The 14716-nt window shown below is 40.6% G+C and overlaps 1 protein-coding gene across 1 annotated transcript in view; it reads left to right on the forward strand.

Moving 5' to 3' along the window:
- The window catches only part of LOC111259779 (gamma-aminobutyric acid receptor subunit alpha-6), a 52709-nt gene extending 42487 nt beyond the window's left edge, over positions 1–10222 (forward strand). The window contains exons 7-13 of the mRNA XM_022831991.2: positions 3143–3207; positions 3455–3542; positions 5921–5982; positions 6525–6657; positions 8450–8586; positions 8739–9004; positions 9402–10222. Coding sequence (XP_022687726.1) covers positions 3143–3207; positions 3455–3542; positions 5921–5982; positions 6525–6657; positions 8450–8586; positions 8739–9004; positions 9402–9579 — 929 coding nt within the window. The 3' untranslated portion in view covers positions 9580–10222. The remainder of the gene's footprint in view (positions 1–3142; positions 3208–3454; positions 3543–5920; positions 5983–6524; positions 6658–8449; positions 8587–8738; positions 9005–9401) is intronic.
- The last annotated feature ends 4494 nt before the right edge of the window (positions 10223–14716 follow it).

Raw genomic sequence — 14716 nt, forward strand, 5'->3', positions numbered from 1 at the left:
CGATTCCTCAAAGTATGTGTGACTTCCTGGTAACTGATCTCGAAGAGCTGCCTAAGGGTTGTATGATTACACAACCTCGACGGATCGCGCCGCCGCAATGGGGGTATAGCTCCAAGTAAATATAACAAATGCTTGACGACGGCATAATATAGTTTTACTCGGGCTTCTGGGCCTTGCCTGTTGTCCTTATAAAAACAAGGGCAGATTGATTCGGTGTTGTGTAAAATATCGGCAGTTGAACGCAACGACGAAAAGAGAAGCCTTCTTCCTTCTATAAATCAACGACGCCATTGATGCATTCGGGGAAGCTTGAATATTTTCTAATCGAGATCTGGCAAGCACTTACTGGCAGACACTTACGACGCCCAATTATAAGGAGGAAAAAGCACTTTACGCTCTAGATGTATTGTATCAAGGCAAGTGGATGCCCTTCAATTTTGTTTAATACTTCAATGATATTCCACTGGGTGAAATGCAGTATTAAATGGCTTTGATTCATACAGGTAATAATGTATTTTCCAAAACATTTGGACTACCTTCGACACGTGCCTTACGCTTTCAGCATTGCGTACCTCAAGACGTTAAAATGCTCGTTTGCTGTGTAAGACACTGTATATTTTGGGGATCTTTGTGCAAAGCACCTCTTCAACCCAGAAAAGACAGTCGTTATAAATGCCGTTGAGCCCATGTCGACCTTCCACCAGCTGCGAAGCTTTTTGGGACTAGTGTCGGTCTGTGCGAGGCTACGTCGGATTCACTAAGCCGCTGTACAACTTGTTGAAAACGAACCCTCAGTTCTCTCAGGCCTTCCCTCATCAAAAGGCGTTTCTGAATGTGAAAAAGGCTCGCACAGGCAGGCCAGTTTTACCGCACGTTTAAGAGAGCACAACTGAAGCACACACGAATGCAAGCAGCCCTAGGTTAGGCGCGGTTCTTTTCCAATACAAGGGAAATGAAGGGCTCATGCTGGCGTATACGAGTAAGCGACTCTTAGTCCAGGAGGCAAAAATGAATTCGCGAGATATCGGAACTTTGTTTGGCGTTTGGGCAATAAAGAAATTCCGCTCGTGTCTGCATGGGTGGTGACCTGCAAACTAGGGAAAACCTCTGCAAAATTTGCCCGATGGGTCTTGAAATGGTTGCACGAAAATTTCTAGCGACTAACAATTTCTAGCAAGAACTAGCACGACGAATCGCAACGTCGACGTCCTGTCGTGTACATACTATAACATTACCGTGTAAGACTACGAGCCACTGCGCTTACTCTGCGTTTAATTACAACGTACCAACAGGTAAGCCTGTACTAGACTCAGGTGGAACCACCCTTCAAAAAGACGACCATGTTGCTTTATCATCAAAGAACCGTATAGTGGCCAAGTGCCCACTGCATAGAGTTACGCTCTAGGATTCCGAATCGCACGGTCTCCAACCGATCTTCCCACTCTCGGTCGAGCCAGAAATATCCGCCATTTTCCACCAAGGGTGTCCGAACCTAACAAAGAGCACTTACCGAACGGTATCTTGCTACTTTCCTGAATGCGGAGAACGGTCGAGCGTTGGACAGACGATCACAGTTCCGATGTCTGCCAAAGACTGAGAAAAACCGTGGACATCGGTTGCTCTAAACACCTGCGGATTTGCCCACACGGCCTTTCGCCAAAATGGGCTTAGATTGTATAACACTGCGCATCCTAAACGTACTCCGTTTTCGCTCTAATGAGCAACTGCTGCACCTGTTTCATCCGCCTTTTCACAGCTCCTCGAACCATAGTCCGAGTCGTACAAAAAGAACTATCTGCCCTTCAAAATCACTATAAGATCGTAAACATTTTTGTCGTAAACAACACGCTCGGCACATGATTGACAGTATCCCAAGCGAGGCTTTAGGCGTAGCTTCATTTGAGTTGCTTCATGGGTTCAAAGTCGTTCCGTTCGGTGATACGTCGGGTTCGTTTTGCGACGAAATCTGTGAAAGTCATAAACTTCCCTATTTTCTAGATGTTAAACCGAAGAATAGTGTATTTTGTAGTCAAGCCCATCCATCAGGTCTTGTTTAATTTCGATGAGATTCTCGGAGGAATATCCTTTTGCTCCTACATTGAAAAAATCGACCTCGCCCGAGGAAAATGTTTGTTCAGTTACTGTTTAAAGGTTCCCGCTCCCGCCGCGGACACGATTTCCAGATTGTACCACACAATAGGGTAGTTACGTAAGTAACTCGACTTGTTCGTGCGTTTACTGCTAGTGTTCCGCCAGATGCGCCGTTTCTTTTAGCTACTCAATCGGGCGACTACCGTAAGAGCTCAGAGGTTCCTACCCTTCCAGTTTGGTAGCAGCCTTCTAAGAAGCAGCGATCTAGATCATCTTTTTTTTTGCCCTTTGAGACCCCATCGAACCTGCTATCACAGCAATGATTAAATTTGACTGCTGGCGGCTACAAACCCACTTCCGGCAGGAATCGGAAATGAATTTGTAACAGCAATATGCATTTTTACGTTCGTTTTTATATATATAATTGGTCATCGCCAGTCAATTCCGTTCACCACTCAATAGTTGTTACTGGTACTTTCAACGATATGTATCAATACCAGTGGTTTAGCTACCTTGGTTGGTTTTCCTGTGTAATCTGAACTTTCACTAGCATTATATCCTGTAGGAAATTTAATTGTTGGGTGCGTGTGGATGTTCTTATCCAGTAAACAAAGAAAGTCCCATGGGAAACTTTGTTCAAGTTTTTTTAACGAGTTCGAGTAGTATTTTTTACGTACGACCGGACACACCAACGCAAGGCCTGTTTTATATGGGACTGAGCCCGACTGTTGCATTTAAAGACCATTATTTCTCATTTCCTCTTTTATAATGGCTTTCAAACCAACCCGAATATCCATTGAACACCATGCAATGGGTTAATAAAAAAGCAATAAAAATTTGGTATCTTTTAATTCAATCAGGACTGAAGTAGCTTGTTAAAGGCAACATATTTGTTTTCCTGCGTCTGTTTCAATATAGAGTAAGAATACTGTTTTTAGTAATCGTATGTGAAATATTAGCCAGTTGTTGCTCAAGTGTAGCGCGGACACAAAGAGGTGATAAAATTTAATGTATTTTTGTTTTTGTTTTTTGACTGACCGACATTTCACAGATATGCACTCCATGTTGGTCGTCTATTTCAACCTTCACAGACATATGGGTTATTTTTTGATTCAGGTGGGTTTGTGTAAAATAGCGTTTTAAAGTTAATCCTTTGTTTTTACTTAATATATTTAAAAGGACATAATTATTTAGCGGGTATTTGCACTAGTTTTTTAACCTAGAAGGCCTTAGAAGTTCGAAATGTCATACACTAACCTGTAACTCAATACATTTAAACGTAATGCCTCGGATTAGAGTCTGCGTGCAGCTTAGATAAAAAAAAAGTATGTCTCTCTACTTACCTTTTTTACCTGCGTTATAGGTGTATGTGCCCTGTATCCTATTGGTTGTCCTTTCATGGGTGTCATTTTGGATTAATAGGGAGGCTACGGCTGATCGTGTGGGGCTTGGTAAGTACTTGTTCATGTATACATATACCCTTGTGTGCATACGGTTTAACGACAACCTCTCACTTACTCCGAAGTTCCTTAGATCAGGTACAATTGACCTGTTCGTTATATATTTTTGGGTCCCCTTCTTTTCTATAGTAATATATCGTTGGTCGACACAAAATCAACGCAAAAGCATGCTACCTAGCTTTGTGTGCACCTTGCTTCCATGTGCATGTGCCTGAGCGCGTGGCTGCGTGTTCAGACAACCAGAAATTTCTTCTGCGCACTTTTTCCACCTTGAAAATTTCAAGGGATGCTATGATAAAGTTTGTTAATGTCTGTTTCATTCGTCAGTAGTTTTGTTTAAGCGTGCTACTTGCATTTAACAACATCGTGGCGTTGTTTCAATATGAAGTAAAGATTAACTCACTTCACTGTCGCCACACCATGTCTTCATATTTACTGAATAGTCCCCCCCGAACTACTATCACATTCCGCATCTTCGTCCCGGTCCTCAGTAATAATCATCACTTATCCGAGCGCGAACGTTCTATTTAGGCCGAGGTCTTCCTCTTCGTCATCGAGTTGTTACCGCGGCTACTATGGCGTTGTTTCCATTCCCGCTACAGCGTCCGCGGTTTCTGCTACAATTGTTGTTGGACCTAAAGCATAGGAAGCTCAGACCACGATCTTTCACGCCGCTTGTCAGGTTTACAGGTACCCTGAACTATAAAAGGGTATCAAAATCATTTTTTACGGCATTTTTTAAAGTCATACACCTACATGCCCGCTTGGCCTTTGGGTACTGGTGTTATTTCCAGTACGGGAGTGCGGAAAACCATAAATGTATATATATGATTGCCTACGTAACCATGCGCAATTCAGTTCTATGGCAATGGTGACTAATAACACAAAGGAAGGCGAGCGACTGACATGATCGTATTCTTCTCATTAAAAACTGCCTTTTGTCGACGCAGTGTGTTGACTCAGCGACCTCTGCAGAGGCAGCGGCTACGGTGGGCAGGCGACAAAGGAAAAGCGAGACGACGGGTAAAAACGACAAGTTTGAGGTTATTAGCAGCGAATGTCGATATAAGAAAATATAGAAAAAGAAAAAAAAAAAGCGAACCAGAAGAGGACTTCAAGAATGGTTTGAATCTGTGGTCTAGCGGTTGCACTCGGGTTGAGGCCTGTGCAGCGAAAAAGCTATTTTTCTAAACATGGCGTTAAGTATTCATGTACGGCCAGTGTGTACACTAATTATATGCAGCCTAGGATTGCTTAAATGATCTTCTAAAAAGTTCAATATCTTTTGGAAAATGTTCGTCGACAACAAGGCTGTAAGCAGCGGCGAATATATTGTCCTTATGTTACCGCCTGAGTCCTGCTACGCTGTTCGTACATTCCATACTTTTGGTATCGGTGTATTTACTAAATAAGATACTTGCTTTAGATGAGGGTCTTGCAACGCAATCTTTTTTCACCGACATTGCGGCGGCGGCGGCGGCGGCGGCGGCTTGAATTAACGAACGTTTTGGTCTAGGAAACAAATTCGGAAGCGCTTTGTAACGGCGATACAACAACAGAACGAATCTTTTCCACTGCACACGAGACGCCTACGTTGAACCCATACGAGAACCGCGTACTATAGTTGATCGTTCAGCATAATGTGCACGTAGTAAGGATTGAAGACAGCGTGGTAATTGTACTAAGAGATGTAAAGTCGACGCTAATGCTATGTACCGAGTAGATGCATGAGCTACACGTAACCGGAACAATACAGCGCATGTATGGGTGATGAACAAAGCGCAATTACGATGATCGTTCCTCATGCATTATTGTCTACTTTATACAGAACTTGCTGTATCGTATATTGGGATGTGCCGATTAGTTATTATTGTATGATGCTATGATGAGATTCATTGGAACTGAGTAAAAAGCAGGGTGCGGTTTGCTAACATATAAATCATGTATAGATTTGCAGCTTGGACGGGGTGCGCAATACTAGTTACGTGTCAAGAAGTCAAATGTCGGGGCAATAAGATGAATGCAGTCAAACATAAACAAATTCTGTGAATTTTGTTTGCGGCCCTAACAATTCCTGGTCCCGTACTAGTTAACATACGTGACGTAAACCCAGAAAGCAGCTGTATACTAAGTAAGCTTGCCAGAATTTGGTTTAATCAGCGATATCTTCAGCTGTTGTTACTGAGCTCGCATGCTGTATACCTACATCCCTGGTTCGTCAAGGGAAACAAAAGGCAAAAAAGCAGCTATGTTTGATTTAAACAATGTTTTGCCACCCTATTCTAACGAGACTGCTGCACCCATACGATCACCATTATAAAACTGGACTGATATAATATGATATTAATATTCATGCGAATCATTCGCAGGAATTACGACTGTGTTAACGCTATCCACGTTCGGCTCAGATACACGAACCGATTTGCCCAAGGTAAGAGTCATGAACATATTTGCCCTGTCTGCCCACCCGACGTTGCCCCATTTTCCCTGTCTCATGTACCGAAAAAGTGACACGATCGTCAGTTTGACGCCAGTCAGAATAATAATCTTTGATAATAATTTGCACACAAGCGTCAATTAGAAATCCATAGAGTATATCTGTCGCAAGCGTCGGTCGTCGCAAAAACACCGCCGAGCAACAACATCTACTGAGGCAACTACCTTGTCTAACTCTAGTGATTTTCAAAGGGTACATGTACGCCCACAGAGTGTGTACCATCTTCGTATTGAGACCGCCCGCTAGACAACCGGCTACAGTTATATTGTCCTAAATTAGTTCTAGGTACTTTTTCTTTGGAGTAATATGTTTCTTGGAACACATGTCACGATCGACCAGATATTTGCCAGACGCCAAATGTAATGCAAGCCAGAAAGCTTAAGGAGAACATGATATTTACTCAAGAGGACGGACTTTCGGCGAAGTACTGTATATAACCAAATGATATTTGTTTCTCTATCGGCATGTGATTGAAGGTGGCCTACCCGACCGCGTTGGATTGGTTTGTGATCATGTGTTTTGCATTCGTCATGCTGACATTACTTGAGTACGCCGGGGTGCATTATTTTACCAAAGTAGGATCGGGCGAGTACTTCCCCGGACAGGAAGGTATGCCTGCTGAAACGAAATCCTTTATGCTCTGCTTTCATATATAGAAGTAGCTAGGTGCAGGGTCATTTCGAATTATCTTTCTGAATGGTATGGCTTGTTTGCGGAATCTAATGATATATGCAACATGTACAAGGCAATAGTTGGCTGTGAAAATGCAGCAAGTGTAGACGTAGAAGGCCCGATATATCATTCCATCGATACATACGACTGCAACGGAAACTATCGAAACGGAGAAATTTGTTAAACACCACTTTCGGATCTGACTCAAATCTTCAGGTAGTTCTTGTGTAAAAAAAAAATAAATGAGTTGATTACAGGAACTTCATATAAAAAGGTCATCTTTCTCTGACCCAGCTATGGCGGACTTGGGCCCTTCTGTGTATATATACTAGCAAACATTTTGTTACTTCATCTCGTCTCGAGAAAAGATGTCGCCAACAGCAGTTTGTCCGACAATATTTGTCGCCCGTAAATTTACCAGGCTCATAAGGTGAAATTCTTTTTCCTCGTTTTTTCCATATTTTATTAGTCTGCATCGTTTGGCTCTCATGCGTCTTCCTATATCTCTCTATACAGCTAGTTCTCTCAATGGGAAACTCTAGGCGCCCCCTGTATATGCACTGAAGTAATAAATATTTATGTTCCGAACAAAAAAACGTTATCATTAGGATTTAACCATAGATTTTAGCGACAGAAGGCAAAATCTGGTTCACTTTAACTTGCCCCACTTGACATGAACGCAGAGAAATTTGTCGCAAAGCCCATCCGAAGCTTGATTTTTGAAGCCGTAGTTGAAATCATGTGATAGGATTCGTTAGATTGCGTTACTGGCTCAAAAAGTCGTACCGATAGAGCTTTTCCTTATCCTAGTTCCTTTCAACTCTATACCTTATTATCTGTTTATTTAGCCTGTTCCAGTTTTGCTTCATCTTTTATTAATCAGGCCTTAGATAAAAACTCTTGAACTAAAGTCACCTTGAATTGCCCTGTTCCTGTTATCATAGCGTGGCTACGGCTTTTTCTTGCAAACCATAAACTCGTAGCTGATTTCATCGTCACCGTTTCAGCTAGAGATTGGATAGAAACGTATCTTATAACAGTTCAATTAAAATACAGGTACATGAAATTTTTTAAGTTTACGCAAAAAACACGGCATCATCATAAATTCGTACTTTTATGTATTTTTCTCAATAGCACTTAATAGTAGGACTTCATTGGAGAATGACGTTTATATCCACAACGATGAAAAACGTTTATATCCACATATTCAAGCTCTACGAGCTATATTAGATCCTTCAAATTAGAAGAGAGTTCTCATTTAATATTGAAGATGGTAAATCCAAGTTGTAAAGTAAAGATATATAGTACGCTCAAAAATTATATGTCTGTACTACTTCGAAGATAATAGCGGTTCATCTAAAAAAACGTTATTACATCAAGTAACCTTCAAAAGAATATCTATTACAAAACGATGTAGCTTGTGAGTGGTCACGGTGATCCAATTTATGCAGGGTAGTAGAAATCTGAGCACAATGGGTAGATACCGATATTATTTCTTCCCAAGAACTCAATCGAGGTTGACATGGACTTTCGATGCAATTATCCGCTGGACAAATGTTTTGCACACGAAGCATTGTACCGAAATAATACAGACCGGCTCGAGTACCGGCTGCACGGTGAGCACGAGAAAATGCCATGAAAATAAGGAGAGTTCCGTTTCAGTTTTTTGGTATCATGACGTCCAGTTGAAGGCACTATATATATATATATATATGCATCATAATTTCAGGGATTGAGGATGACAGCGAACAAGAATTCGAGCGCTGCGACATGGAAGACGATGATGATGACGACCCGCAATATTTGAAACGAGGACACTCCGACGTAGAAAGATACGTATGGACCGAGGTCAACGCGTGCAACCAGGTTTGCGCCTACAGTAACGCCTTATTGTGACTATGTATTTGGTGAGAGCCACTGTTCGTCAATAATGGATCCGCGTGGGTCAATAATGGGCCGCGTGCACATTCAGGTATAAGTAGCCGGTTCATTGACACTTGGTCTTTGTGTTCCTGCAGGTTAGCTGTTACCCGCAGAACACGGATTTCGGAACCGGCAACGCCGGGATGCGATACCGGGCATGCAGTGCTCCTTTTGTACAGACCTCGCGCGGTTCAATTCGAATACAGAATGTCATCGGCGGCACGGGTAGTTTGCACCCACTAAGATCCGGTACTCAACAACCGATACCAGCAATGCAATACATACCGCCCCCACCGAGGCCAGCTCGCAGAAGAGTAAATCGTTGGCTTCAGTTCCTTTATTGCATTGCAGGCAATAAAAGGTAACGAAGTTTACGTTAACCTAATCAATAAATATGACTGCATTTAATTAAACATAAACTCGCACCAACGACAATATACAGCATGACATACACTTTTAAGGTTATCTACTCACTTAACAGGTTGTGAAAACAAGGCTGTTTATCGGATTTTAAATGTAGTTAATATTTGTATGATGACTTATTCTCTTGAGAATATCAGACGCTTAATATGTCGTTGTATTAAGTAGCAAAGCTTTACAGCTTAGTGGTAAGTACTAGAGTGGACTTCACTGAATAGCATTGGGAAATTAAAAAGGAATATTTAAAAAAAAATTAGATAAAAAACTGAGCTGTTTCAATGTTATTCATCAGTGTACATAGCCTATTCTTAACCCTCGTATGGATATTTGCGTTTCAGGTACCGCGACGAAATGCGTCGAAGTGCTCCCCGAGGCCAAACAGCAAATTCAGTCTCAAAAATTGATCGTTGCTCTAGGATTCTCTTTCCCGTCAGTTTTATAGTTCTTAACGTGCTTTATTGGGTTGGATATACCCAGTTTGCTGAAGATGGTTGGCAGCGAACTAGCGATACTTAAGCGATATTTCGTATGCCATCTTCAAATGTCTGTAAAAAAGGATTATAGAAACCGATGTGAATGCACAGCACGTATGTTGTAAACTTCAGATCCAGATCCTATAAGGTATCTTTCTCACTAGTAACAATCTGATATTTTTACAGACGAAAGAAATTGCCCAATTTTGATATAGACTTGGCGATGTATGAGGGCATTCTAAGCAGCGTTACCTAAAAGAGGCCTCTTTAAAGACCTGACAATTGACTAAACACTGCTGCGATTGTTATGGAGTCGAGGTCGTCTTTCTAACGTGACACAGACGAAATGAAACAAGATGTTGAGCTTGCAGGTAGACAGGCACTGGTGGACGCCAAAGTTAAAAGCAGAATTTCGAAACAGCTTGTACAATAGGTTCGTTAATCCCTTTCACTTATTATCTTACTATACTATTATTATAGTGTATCATATTATTACCTTCTTATTATTCTTCTTACTAATGTCTATAAATACTTTCAGCATATACAGCTGATATCGAGAAGAAATTAAGCTTTAACGTGAAATGGTCGTTTCCCTCATGCTAGATTCACTTTTTTTGTGTTCATTAATATTCTAGTTAATTTGCTCTGAAATATATCGATACGAACCCAGAAGTGGGTCATGCTGATACCATGTGTATTTCTTATGTTAGTGGCGATGCAAGAGTTATGAGTGTCTCCTATTGGTTTAGAACGAGATATTCGGAATATCGTATTCGAATATCCTTGAGATGTATTGACTCCAATGGCGTTGAAGGCGCAAGTTACATGTTCATTGAGATTCCTATTGTAGTTGTTATCAACATGCTCTTGGTCCTGTTGAATGCTGTGTCCTACTACTGTAAGGGCAAATCAAGCACAAGGCTTGGTATTCACTGAGGCATTTTGTGGGATAGGTCTTACACCGAATTACCATTCAGTAGTTATCAAAATGTACAACACTGCTTGAACACATCGTATAGAAGATCCTCTTCAAAGTACTCTCGTTTTCGAGTAGGGCGAAAGGTATCGTCGACGAATCCTTTAAAATGCAAATTCAGCGGGCGTTCAATAAACAATAGTAGCTAATGTGACAAAGCCTGAAAAACAATACCAAACATTGTTTTGAACTAACTGTCAACATACAAATAATATCAAACGTCCACGTAATTTATGGAGTACATCCCAGTTATGAAGTACCAGATACAGCTGTCTGTATTGTCTGTGTCTAGTAAGTGTTTGTTTGTTATGCTTCATTTAGTTACTATATCTAAAGGTTGAATTTTTTTGAAAGCTGTGCGTTTCGTAAGCGCCGATTAAAATATAGATCAGTGATGTCCTAGATGACAAGATGAAGGAAATGTTCAGCTACCATCGTTCATACATGAATGATAAATACTGCATATCCCGTACTGACGTTGAGAAAGGTTCTTAAGCTTGTAACATCTACTACTGATTGCCGAGTGGATTTTCCAACAGCAAAGATCTCCCAAAATACAAAGTAGGAAAAATCGAGGCTCCATCGTAGCTTTAATAGGATTGCTTAAAATATATATAAGGGTATATTATGCACTCGTGCAGAAATGGTGCGACATCTATCGTAGGATCTAATAAATATACAGAGTCTAACGAATATAAATTGACAACGTTTGGTGATTTTTGTCTATATGATTAACCATTACACCAGGATACCTCTGCCGTTATACGTGGCATCTCTACTCGGGTGATCGACTTTTCGTAGCCGAAGCCTTAGGTTAGATCATAGTTTATTTAGGACCACTTTCCTCTGTCTCTAACTGGGCTTCACTTTTGTGTAGCTAGTAATCTCTTGTTGGTAGTAGTACGTTTGCGTTATGGGCAATGAATAGATTTATTCCTTCACTTTTAATATCGCTTCCTGCCACACCACCTTTTCCCAACGAGCTTGGCTAAGGCGGCGCATTAACTTAAGGCACGGATCTACTGCAACGTTAGTTTGAGTACTTGTTTTCATATCAAGTTTAAAAATTGAACAGTATGAATAACATTGTATACATCGAATAATGGTTAATAATTTGAAGTTTTTCTTTAACAAGACATTTGAATGAATGATCAGTGCGGGTTGTGCTAGACAATTCAGACAACTGCGATCTGTGGGTGTAGTTTCGGATGTGCAAAACCTGGAACTAAAGTTCTATGCCTCACAAATGATTTGAGTCAGCGTCCCCCTGCCGAAGTACCTATTGGTCCGTCCGTGAACGATGATTTTGTTTTAACGTCTGACGTATTGAGAAATTTCTGTAACAGTTAATTGTATATTAGTCATTGTTTAGGAAAAATTTACACTATAGAACTCGAAAGGTACAGGTGCAGTCTTTAAGAAAACAAACAAACGCAATCTTTGCTAACAATGGAATTATGCAGCTGTACGTTTTTACAAGCGCTAATTTCCTGATTTGTTTCTGATCCCCTAGTGTTTAAGTAATTATAACAAGGTAAGTAGATTCAATAGGCTAAACAACTCACTAGCATGATATAAAAGTAACGTTTTGAGACCTCCTTGTTTGACCTGTTTGTTCAGCATTGCACGGAACCGTCTCTGCAGTCAATTTGATGACAGCGGTGCGCAGATTCCTTGTCACTATATATGACTTATCGCTCTCGTCCTTCTGGATATAAAACTATTGACGAGATAAATGCAGTCAGGCCGCCGACCAACGCTGGTTTCATACAGAAATTACCGTTTGTCAATGTCAAAGTGATTTTTATGTACACAGTCACACGAAGGCTCGTTGTCGGGCGTTTCCTCAAACGGGTTACTGGCCCACTTATCGGAAAAAAACATGAATATAAGGGGGCTGCGCTTTGCAACAGATCACCTTTTCTTTAATTTTGCATTTCGTACTTATTTCAAAAAATTACAATCTTTGAAAGCGCTCATGGGGCATGCCTTCATCCAAATTAAGCTCTGTAATATTCGTATGTCTCTATGCAGAGCTCTCTGATTTTGTCCATAAAAAAAGGTGACACATTAAGGAGCCTAAGCTTGTCCTACGTTAATAGGAGTGCATAAAAAAAACGTGAAAGGGCATAGAATATGCATTTGTTTTATTGAATGTCTTTTCATTTCTAAGATTTTATTCAAGATTTTTAACAGCCTGCGGAAAGGCCTAGCACCGATTAAATTCAATTCAGAGCCCAATCTTGCTGGATTCTATCGGTGTCAACAGAAAATTTCATCAGAGTTTTATCTTCATCCGGTTCACCAGATGTCAGCTGTTGCAAAACGTCACCTCGTTTTCAAAGCAGCAGCTGCTGTCGCCATTGATAGGCCATTCTAGCGATATTCCAGGCCTTTTCAATATACCCGACTTCTTTTTTAGTCGGCTAGCTCGATTGCAATACTTTCTCCTCTGTTTGTCACTGCTTTCTAAAAAGTCTAGAATGGCTCGAAAGTAAAAAACAGTATTTCTTTGTTTCTAAATGAAATAAATCAGCGTTTTTAAGATCGTGCAGGGTTCGTACGAATTTAATATAAGCATCAAGAATAAAAACACGGACACTGCCTGTACATTCCGTTTCCAACCATTCGCTGTGGGCTACCCAATGAATGGAACCGTCGTGGTCAATCTAGCGTTCTACGCTGCGGGTGACGCGTTAAATTTGACCATTCAACAAAGGCGAACCATAGCCTTTTGTCTTTGTCACCTGCAGGCCAAAAATAACATGATTATTTCCAATTTTAATTTAATTTCCATTGACTCTTACATCGACTCCACCGCTTAACTGAGTTTCCTTGCTGAAATTGGCAAAGCTACCTTTTCAAAGAGGTGAGAACGAAAGTTTTTTAGATATCACATTGTTATTTTTAGGAACATCTGTCTTAGTCGAACAGCTTGAATAGATCATATTATTAGTTATTGCTTGTGTTATTTTTTGCATTACATTTGTCATTTCTTCAGTAACCAGATAAAACAGGTCTATATAGATACTCAATTAGATCGCTTCCGAACTTTATAGACATTGACCCTATAACAGAAGACACTTATAAACGTCATTTATTCAGCATATTATAATGAGAATGATCCACATATGGGATTTCTGATCTAATCTCATATTTTGCCTACTCCTATTCATTGCCTCCCCACAGCAAAATATCGCAGTGTCTTTTGTTGCAACTGTTGTTCCGCACCTTTTAATGCCACGACGATTGATCGAAATACATATAATATCCGACCAATTATCAAACAAAACCCGAACTTTTTCTTTTTTGTTGGGGTGTTAGACGTTCGAAACGACGAACGGAAAGAAAAAAGTAAATTTTGTGTCATTCTTTCATGTACGCCTAATGTCACTGTTGCATCAATGGCTACTTTGTTTACTATAGCTACGAATACACTGAATACGAAGTACTGAATCATAGTCTCCATAATTGAAAAAAGTGGATCATTTTTAAACACGGAGCGGTTAGTACGCGATAATGTGACGAGACCAATGGTAACCTGACTACCAATACACAGTCGTGGACAATTCTTAATTCTCAGATACACGAAAGTTTGAAGCGCGGTGAAGATTCTAGAAGGTTTCAGCGGATCGGTTTTTGAGAGTTTGGCAAGATCCAGCACCGATGAATAGAGAATGAGTGAGAGAGAAAGATTTCGTGAATACGATAAGCTAGTCTTCGTTGAATGTAAACAGCTGAATGATAGGGTTCGGTGATTTCTTGTCCTCAGTTCAATCAAAACTCAAATAGACCAGTTGGTTGACCTGCAAGGACACATACGCGGGTGGAATATAGCCGCCGGTTTTTTGATGTGTGGTTTAAGGCTTTTATAGTACAGTCTGTAAGAATCCATTGACTATGCCTTTGGCCTCGTGGTGGAGCTATCGAAGATGAAAAAGTATAAGGGTAGACAAGCATCGTTTAGCGAGCAAAGTTAAGCGTTTCTCTCAATATGTTTAGCCTTGCATGAAGAAGCATGACTCGTTTGAAGGAAGAACTGGACCTCATCATTTTTCATGTCTGCGAAGTGGCTATCGGCGCAATATGTCAATAATTTCTAATAAATAATTATTTTCCAGCTTCCAGTTTATCTTTTTCTCGGAAAATCAAATGCCGCCAACAGCAACAACAAATCCTTCTTAGGATTATCTGTTGATAACTC

Source organism: Varroa jacobsoni, unplaced genomic scaffold (genome assembly GCF_002532875.2).
Source record: "Varroa jacobsoni isolate VJ856 unplaced genomic scaffold, vjacob_1.0 scaffold_367, whole genome shotgun sequence".
Taxonomy (NCBI): domain Eukaryota; kingdom Metazoa; phylum Arthropoda; class Arachnida; order Mesostigmata; family Varroidae; genus Varroa; species Varroa jacobsoni.